Source organism: Glycine max, chromosome 2, assembly GCF_000004515.6.
Source record: "Glycine max cultivar Williams 82 chromosome 2, Glycine_max_v4.0, whole genome shotgun sequence".
Taxonomy (NCBI): domain Eukaryota; kingdom Viridiplantae; phylum Streptophyta; class Magnoliopsida; order Fabales; family Fabaceae; genus Glycine; species Glycine max.
In genome coordinates this window covers 1,819,861-1,829,608 of record NC_016089.4, presented here as the reverse complement: position 1 = coordinate 1,829,608, position 9,748 = coordinate 1,819,861, and the positions used below count along the sequence as shown (strand labels likewise).

Sequence of the window (9,748 nt, the reverse complement as noted above, 5' to 3'; positions counted from 1 at the left end):
CACACTAAAGATCAAGGATACACAGTCCCGTAATTTCAAATGAATAAATATCGTATGACTTATAAATGAAGTTTTATTTTTTATCCTATAACTTTCACTTTTGTTATTGAAATTATATATATATATATATATATATATACGTGAAAATGAGCATTGCCGACCCAGACGTGAGAGAAGGAGGAAGAAAGATGAGAGAGGAATGAGTTAGAGTGGGGAGGACGGTGAAAAGAGAAAAAGTATTTTTTTTTTTAAAAAAAGTCTTAAATGACTTCAATATAACTAAAACAAAAGAGATATAAGTTTTTTGTGTCCTAAAGTGTTGGTATCAGATAGTAAATTACTAATATACTCCAACTAAAATATAGGCATGAGTATGTTACCAATCCCCTTGTATAAAAGTCCTTGTTTATTATTTCACCTTAAATTCATAAAATTTGACAGTTGGTGATCATTGTCAAGGATGTTGAATGCATGCGGTGAACTTTGACAAATAGATGAATCCTCAATCCTACCTCAAGTGGCATGAGTTCTATATAATAAAATATTTCTCCAATCTCTCTCATGAACGTTGAAATCCAGAATTATAATATGTTATTTTTTTATCTACAAGAAAGCCAACTAATATATATATATATATATATATATATATATATATATATATATATATATATATATATATATATATATATATATATATATATATATATATATATATATATATATATATATATATATATATATATATATATATATATATATATATATATATATATATATATATATATATATAATATATTTATGTGAACATCTGAGAGCTATAGTATATAAGAAGCCAGGCTCGTAGAGAAAATTTGTCGCCATAGAAACTAAACTTTGCTCTTCTCCTCCGAGATATCATATATATACGGTACTAGTAATGGAAGATAATAACTTCTTGGATTCTAATGGTGATGAAGAGATCAATGTGAAGGTGTGATTTTCTTTGCTCTAAAATCTTTTATTGAATGTGTTTCTTTCCAAAGAACTTTGATGCTTTTTGAAATTATATATCTATTTCACATTCGTATTCCATTTCTGGGTATCTGTATATAATTAGCTGCTTCAACTTTTTTTCCAAAGTAAGGTAGTTAATTTAATTTACTTATAACTCATTCACACGTGTGGCTGCAGGAGTGAACGATCTTTACAGTTAGGAATTAATGGTGCGTGTATGTCGATTTTAATTAGCCTAATTTCTATCATAGGACCATTGAATTTGATCAATAAATCACCTCAAAATTCAAAAAGCATATCTTGATGTGTTTTTCGGATGATTTGTTTGTTTCTACACATGGTGAGAATTAGTCATTTTTCCCATTATTGAGTCAAATATCTCATACTTCAGATAGTGTTAATGAAATGTTTTGTGAGCTACAATAATGGGTAATAGGTTCTTCTAGAAGATTGAAAAATTAGTTTGTATGTACTTTGCAGCGTGAATTATATAGTAGCCAAGGTATTGGATTGAATCCTACTATGAATGAGGAAGCAGACCGACTCACCTTAAACATTTTAGCGTGTGTTTTGTTTTTAATTTTTAGAATTAGAATAGAGTCTAAGTAATAACGTAAAAAAAAAAAAGAGAGACTAAGTAATAAATATTTTTAGGTTAACGCAAGGATTTTTTTGGTTTTATGCTTTTTTTCTTCTCGTAATTAATGTATGTAATGAATATAGGCAACTTTATTTTTTTGACTTAAATATGTTTTTATTTATTATATATACTCGATTTTTGTGTTTGATTTCTGATAAATTTTTCATTCGAATTGACTTCTTGATATTTGAAAAATCCTGTTTTAGATCTCGATCGTTAGTTAAGTAATGACATGTCTATTAAATATTTGATAGCACGATTTGTGGTGACTCAAAAATTGTTTTTGTTCTAAAATCAAATTTAAATTTTTTGACGGTTAAAAACCGTCAGAATCAATTAAAGTAAAAAAATAAATGATAAACTTCTCTTAATCATTTCGTTAAACACCTCCAACGTCTCCCCCACCATATGTAGAGTGAGAGAGGATGTTGATGATGCTGACATGGTTCGCGTTCGGGTTTCCAACGTTGTCGTCCTTGGAGGTGTCGAACTCCATGCCAACATAGTTTGAGACGTTGTCGTTGGCGGCAAGGACAAGGAGGCCGTGGCCATCACAGAGACAAAGAAGGAGAACTTCGTGGAGAGGGATGTGGGGTCGGAGAAAGCCAGGGGCTCGCGATGGCGGAGGATGCTAGAGAAGGAAGGGGTGGGGCGTGTGAGTTGCACATGGGAGTCGCCATTGTCGACAGCGGCAACAAAGACAACGTGGGCGTCGCAAAGGAAGTAGATGTTATCGAGGTCTAAATTGGGGGGTTGTTGGGTCAAAGAAGAAGAAGGTTGAACGAGGAGGATTAAGAAGCAGAGAATTATGTAAGGGTCTCTTTTGGATTGGATCGTGACGTAGAGGCGGGTGAGGTTAGTGAGGAGGAAGAATAAGAGTGAGAGAGGATGTATATGTAGCTCGAGATGCAGAGTGAGAGAGGTTGGTGATGTGTCACGCGTGAAAAATTTGTGTTGTGAAATTTTTACAATTTATAAAATGAAAGGCAAACACAAGAAGAACAAGAAGATGATGCTGGAGTTAAAACTGCGTTTTTCAACTTGTTATTCGGGCAAGAGAGAAGAAGAAGAAGAAGAAGAAAGAAATGGAAAATTTGAAAATTGTTTCATTTCTACTTTGGAAGATGAAGAAAAATGAAATTTTACCATACCTAGCGATTTTTAACAAATAGTGTCAATTTTTGAGCCGTCACAAATCGTCTTATCAAATATTTAATGGGCATGTCATCACCTAACTTGTAGCAAGAGTCTAAAATAAAACTTTTCAAATATCAAGGAGCCAATTCAAAATAAAAATTTATCAAAAATCAAACATAAAAATAAAATATATATCATGAATCAACAACATATTTAAGTTTTTTTTAAAGCAACTATAGGCAACTTTTTGGTATTGTGACCATAGGAAACTAAACACACGCTAAGAACATTATCCTATATGATAAAATTATGTTTGGACGTTTGGGCAACCGATCGATGGTCAGATCAGTATATTTTGGGGGAAATTATAAAAAAAAAATTAAAAAAATGCAAGTACACCAAAAGTAGTTATATATTTAAAGAGGTATTTAATGATAAGTAACTACTTTAATAATTGATTAGCTTAATTGCATTTTGTTGTCCTTTTAGTTTGGGCTATGTATGATTTTGATCGTTCAAGCTTCTTTTTTTCAAATTAATTTTCTCTATATTTAATTTTAAAGTTAAAAAAATTTGGTCCTTCTATTATTTTTTTTCCTACTTGAAACTCCCAAATTCTCATTTTTATCGTATCTAAATATTTGAGATTTATGATTAATTTGGGATATAAAGTCGTTTTATAAGTTTAAAGGTTAAGAATTTGGTAGGAATTTTGAAAGATTTTGTAGGAGGTAGGATTGAAGTTCGTGGAGAGAAAAATGAATTTATTTTTATTTCAATTGAAATGTGATATTTTAATTAGTAAAATTAAGCGGAAAAAAAAAGAAGATTTTGATCTAGCAAATAAAAAATTAAAAATTTTAAGTGAAAAAATTCCACTTGAATTAAGTGTGCTGGGGAAATTAAAAGACTGTATTATCGTGTCTTACATAAATTAATATACTATAAACAGAAGCTAGTATATGGAGAACCCCACACAAAGCACCAACTGTCTCTATTTTATGCCCGTGCTCAATTCAACTCATCATATGAATGAAAGTCAATTGAAATGCAGAATATGATTGTTCAGACAAACAATGGTTGTATGCATGCATATTGTCGACAACAGAAATAAGAAAAGTTGCGGTTGGCTCAATACATATTATATTACAGTACATGTATAAGAATATATATATATATATATATATATATATATATATATATATATATATATATGTAAGTCTTACTTTTAATTGATTAGTCTCACTAATGATTTTATAATTGAAGATATGTTGGAAAGTATATATATATATATATATATATATATATATATATATATATATATATATATATATATATATATATATATATATACCGGCCACATTTTTTTTATTTTTATATTTTACAAAAATACACCACGTGTACGTGGCTTATTATTACAAATGTTGCCCAGAATTGCACTGAGATAATGTACTTGAACTCCTATTATATCTTACGGGAAAAAAATTCTTTACCCAATTAATTAACTTTCTGAATTTCTTAAAATTTTAAGTTTTATTCTTTAAATAAAATGTTAGAATGAAGGTTTTTGAAGTTTTTAATACCGTTATAACGTTATAATGTATTGTTATATGGCGATATGATGGCCTCTAGAACTGCCATATATTATATTTTTAATTATTTAATGGGAGTTATTTTCTGAGGACTAAAAATCACTAAAAAAATATATCTCATAATAGTGTTTACTTTTAAAAGTTATTTCCTGCTATTAAAAACCTCCAAAACTGGTCCCTAACACATTCAAACTTGTATTCTTCCAAAATGAAACCTCTGAACGTACAAGACGATAAACTTGAAACACTATACAACTGAAACATCCAAATCAAACTTGTTTTCAACTTGAACCAACAAAAAAAAAAAAAAAAATAGAAACACATATCACGTTCATAACATCTGAGCTACAGGCGAGGGTTTGAGGGTGGAGTCCTTGGAGGAAGATTAGATTTAAAAGAGGGATACTGAGAGCGTGAGGGTGTTCCTTTTTGTGTGGGAAGATCAGATCTGAAAATCTTGCCCAGTTTTAAACTTCACTATTTTGATGGTGATGATGAGAATGGTTTTGGTTATATGTTTTCGTGTCTCTAGAGTTGATGACTCTTTTGCTTGATTCTTTCTTTTTTAATGTTGATCATGCAATCTATCTTGTGTGACCTAGTTTAGTCACTGCAAATAATGTGTGATTAAATTCTGGCAGTTAAAAGTCATAAGAAAATGAACTCCCAGTTAAATAATTTAAATACAACAATGATAGTTTCATAGCCTGTCCGGTCGTCATTTAACATAGGAACTAAAAATCGTGACACAAAAAAGCTTCAAGGAACCTTGTTTAGTTAATATTTTTTTTTAGAGACTAAAACTTAATTTTTTTTAAAAAAATTAAGACTAAAAACTTAATTAATCTTTTAAAAAATTAATAATTTAGAATATTCTCTTATAATATGTTCTTACACATCTTAATTTCTACTTATTAAATAAATAAAAAAACACTAATGCCTTTTATATAAATTTATTTGAATACTTCATAAAATATTAAAAAATAAAATAGAAAGTAAATTTATTACAATTAAATATACATTCTTACTTTTCTCCCATTGGAAAAAATATATTTCAGCTTCTCCTTTTCACTGAGGAACCGATTTTTCTAACAAAGGGGGAGGAGGGATGGAATTAATTAACCGTGTTTTTAGATAGACAAAAACAATTTATTTAGAACTAGAATATTGTAGACCTTAAAGCTGAAATTATGTTAGAATATATGCTTCTACTTTTCCTCCCTATTTTCTGGAGAAATGTTGAAAAACTAGCACACACGAATAATTTGGTCAAAAGTCGTCTTTATATGTTTTTGGTATAGGTGGGATGGTCACATCGACACTGGAGTTCACGAAAGGCATGATATTTGTACAGTATGTAATGTTTGTTTCACATTACTGTATTACACTTCTTTTATATTTAATTTCCTTATAAAATTTCAAATTAGTGCAATGATATTATAATTTTAGAGGACTAATAAGAAGGATTACATTTATTAATGAAATAAAAAAAACTTGTTATTGATTTATATTATCTTAAAATAATGAAGTTAAATTTAAATTCCTAAAATTAATTATAATTATAATAATTAGGTTAAAAGTTAACTCAGAACAAGATTTTATTAGTTGCCCTACTTAACCCGGCTCAAATTAATTAAACAATTAATGTGATAATTAAGTAGTCCTAAATCAAGATAAACACTTTCAACGCACAGTGTAGCTATGGAGTCAACCCAAAACCCAGAAGTGTAAAAGACGCATGCATAGTATACTATACACACACGCTTACACCAACATGATAACCGTTTTTTTTTTTTTTCAATGCACAAAAGTATAAAGTAATCAATTGCATTTTGACCATACGTGTTTAAATCTCATAAGAAATCTCATTTTTCAATTGCACTCATCACCCAGGAATTATTATATACTCGAATTACCTTTCATTCCTTCATCTCTTTTCCTCTCTCGATCTGATCACATAAAAAAGTAGTAATCACTTGCTAATATTATACTATATAGTCTTAATTATAAATATTTGTCTCTTGTATATGTGTTGTCATTATTTCATGCAGAATCAAGATCTTGAATCAGCTAAAGGGGAAACAATGGGAGAGGCTAGAGAAGAAAACAAGATGTTAGAATTCTTTGAGATTCTTCAACAAGATAAACCTGAAGATGCTACAAATGCTAAAGGTGTGTTTAGCCATGATGAGGAAAATGAAGAAAGTGAACTTGTGTCACTTTCTCTTGGGATATCAATATCAAAAGGCAAGCCTACCAAGGATGAGAAAATATTGAAAAACAAAAATGGAATTGAAAAGACAGAAGATGAGGATGTGCATAATAAAAGACTTGTGCTTGGGTTAGATATCAATTTGGACCCTGTAGATCAAGATGAATTGACTGCAAATAATTCCACCACTGAAAGTAGCTTTGTTGGTGAGAGAGGGAAGGAAGAGGAACCAACTGAGATGTGGCCACCCAGTAAAGTTTTGAAGACAATGAAAAGTGTGGATAAAAGTGAAGTTTCTCAACATGATCAGCCCAAGAAGACTAGGGTTTCTATTAGAGCCAGATGTGATACCCAAACGGTTAGTAACATGTTTATTGATTAATGATGTTATGTAAGATAGTGATATATTGCTTATTCTTGACAATATATGGCTAGGATTGATTTTATTGCATGAACACGTTTAAATGAAATATTAAATTCAAAGAAATCAATCCTAAAGAAAACAAATATTGGAAGAGAAAATAAAAGCGTAAGTTAGGAAGGTGTCAAGATGCAAGGTTAGTCTAAAAAACTTGCAACCGGATTATTATCATTTTTATAATATTGCGATATTGTTTTTAATTAATTTATAAACAAAAAAACTGAAATTAAAACTTGCATGATTTATTCAATTTTTATACAGATGAATGATGGGTGCCATTGGAGAAAATATGGACAGAAAATGGCCAAAGGAAATCCATGCCCCCGAGCTTACTATCGATGCACTGCTTCTCCATCTTGTCCTGTAAGAAAACAGGTATGAATCCTCTAATGACTTGTTTTGAATAATAAATAAACATAGCAGAATAGAAAACAATAAATTTTGTTTTCGATGGGCATATAGAAAACAATGAAAATTAACAATTAGTCTAGATACATATGATGCATGCATGCAGTCATGTATTTAATAATTAATTTTATTTCTTTCATTTTCTTTACTCTTTCAATTTGTTTCTCTTAAGTAGTATCTCAATTTTCACTATTTTATATATTACATTGGACTAGATTAGATAGATTAATAAAAATTGAGTTGCTAATTTAATTGTGCCATGGGATGGGAAGCCTAATAGCTAGTAAGGTACTCTATTTCCTCTAAACTTCACTACACTATCACACTTCAAATCTTTTTAACTTCTAGCACTTTGTACTTGGGCATTCAAGTGATTAGTTAGTAAAAGTAAAGGTAGATTTATCAGGTTTGAATAGTACTGGTTTTCTTAACTTTTTTATTGATGTTATGACATCAAATTAAGCTGAAATTAGAATCCAAAAATTGGTGTGTTTGATATAAGTTACTATAATTAGCTTACAAGGTTTCAGCTCTTAACTTATATAGCTTATAAGCTAATTTTACTAAACATGTTATTAATTAATATCATTTTCTTGTAATTAATTAATTTTCAGGTGCAAAGATGTGCTGAAGACATGTCCATATTGATTACCACCTATGAAGGAACTCACAATCACCCTCTTCCTATGTCAGCCACTGCAATGGCCTGCACAACTTCTGCTGCAGCTTCCATGCTCCAATCTCCCTCATTGAGTTCACAACATGGATTAGTTGATTCAGCTATATCCTCCATCATCAACTCTAGTGCTCCTTATTACAACCCTAATAATGCTCTAAACTTCTCTACACACCAAGTTTCAAGACCACAACAATTCTACTTCCCCAACTCATCCATTTCAACCTTGAATTCTCACCCCACAATCACTTTAGATCTTACAACACCTCCAACTTCTTCCTCAAACTCAAGCTTCACTTGCATGCCAAAATACTCATCAACAAACCTTAACTTTTCCTCAGGTTTCTCTCCTCTGCATTCTAGCATGCCGCAATCACCTTGGAACAGTTATAGTGGTTACTTCAACTCTGGAACACTTTCTCAAAATAGACACCATGGTGGTAATTACATGTTAAACACGGGAAATCAAAATCAACCACATTCTCTAGGGCATCTCCATCAACCTATTTACATGAGCAACAATAGTACCATTTCTCAGCATTCTTTCCCTAATCCCATTGTTGCTGCAACTGAGGCAATAATCACAAGCAACCCAAAATTTCAATCAGCACTAGCAACTGCTCTCACAGCATATGTTGGCAATGAAGCTAGTGGTGGTAGGTTAAGAGAAAATCATGTTCTTGAGAATGCAGAACTGATGAACTTAAAGCTGCTACGCAGTGAAAATAGTATAGGAAACTCAAGTATATTTCCACTACCACTACCGGAGCAATGGAAGTGAAACAAAACTTAAAGCATTGTGTATGTGTCTGTTTGTATAAGATGTTGGTAGAGTTGATTTCAATTTTAAATGAGAACCGAAGAGGTGAAAAAGGAGCTTGACATAACCTACAAAGGACATCCATGAAAGTTACATCTATGGTTTTCCAGGTTTTGTTTTGGCAAATAGAAAGGAATGACTCAATGTAATTTTAGTTTTTTTATTTTTTAAAATCTATAATTTTGATTTTCTTATTTTAAAATAAAGACATGTAATTTTTATATTTTTAAAATCCATAATTTTAGTTTTTTATTTTAAAATAAAGATATTTAATCCTCCAGTTTTATAAAATTTATAGTTTTGATCCTTCCATCAATTTTAAAAAGTGTTAATTGATAAAAAAAAGTCAATCAGGTGTGATCCCAATTTAGTAACATGACACAAGATTATTTATTTAATTTATGTTATGATCAATTAATATCTTAACAATCAAGGTTTCCAGTTTAGCGAATGACTAAAATTAAAGATTTTATAAAAAGTAAGATACTAAATACTCTATTTTGAAATAAAATAATTAAAATTGTAGATTTTAAAAAATAGAAAAATTAAATATCTCTATTTAAAAATAAGAAGATTAAAATAATAAATTTTAAAAAATAAGAAAGCTAAAATTGCATCGAAACGAATATTGAAGGGCATTGATCAGCAGTTTTCAAGGTTGTTTGATTCACAATTGCCAAATTTCCATTGAGATTATAGCACGGTGTAATACTATTTACTATTTCCCTTTGTATAATGAAGTTGTTATTTTGTAGATAACATTTATTTATTATTGTTGTTGAGGTATATATGGATGGGATTTTATATATATATATATATATATATATATATATATATATATATATATAT

General features: G+C 29.8%; 1 protein-coding gene across 2 annotated transcripts; it reads left to right on the top strand.

Annotated features, from left to right (window-relative positions):
- The first annotated feature begins 846 nt into the window (after positions 1-846).
- Positions 847-9,653, top strand: LOC100809801 (WRKY transcription factor 72A). Of its 2 annotated transcripts, none has more exons than XM_041010274.1 (4): positions 847-970; positions 5,664-6,932; positions 7,257-7,370; positions 8,018-9,092. In XM_041010274.1, the coding sequence occupies exons 2-4, from the start codon at positions 6,390-6,392 to the stop codon at positions 8,858-8,860; spliced, it is 1,500 nt and encodes a 499-aa protein (XP_040866208.1). In that variant the 5' UTR covers positions 847-970; positions 5,664-6,389; the 3' UTR covers positions 8,861-9,092. The 2 variants fall into 2 exon arrangements, with proteins under 2 accessions (XP_040866208.1, XP_014619828.1); XM_014764342.2 differs by having other exon boundaries at positions 852-970; positions 6,414-6,932; positions 8,018-9,653.
- The last annotated feature ends 95 nt before the right edge of the window (positions 9,654-9,748 follow it).

Bases quoted from the DNA above. Each gene is read 5' to 3' on its own strand.
- LOC100809801 (XM_014764342.2), top strand. From the start codon at position 917: ATGGAAGATAATAACTTCTTGGATTCTAATGGTGATGAAGAGATCAAT. The intron at 971-6,413 runs GTGTGATTTTCT...TATTTCATGCAG, and splicing joins ATGAAGAGATCAATGTGAAG to AATCAAGATCTTGAATCAGC. The intron at 7,371-8,017 runs GTATGAATCCTC...ATTAATTTTCAG, and splicing joins CTTGTCCTGTAAGAAAACAG to GTGCAAAGATGTGCTGAAGA.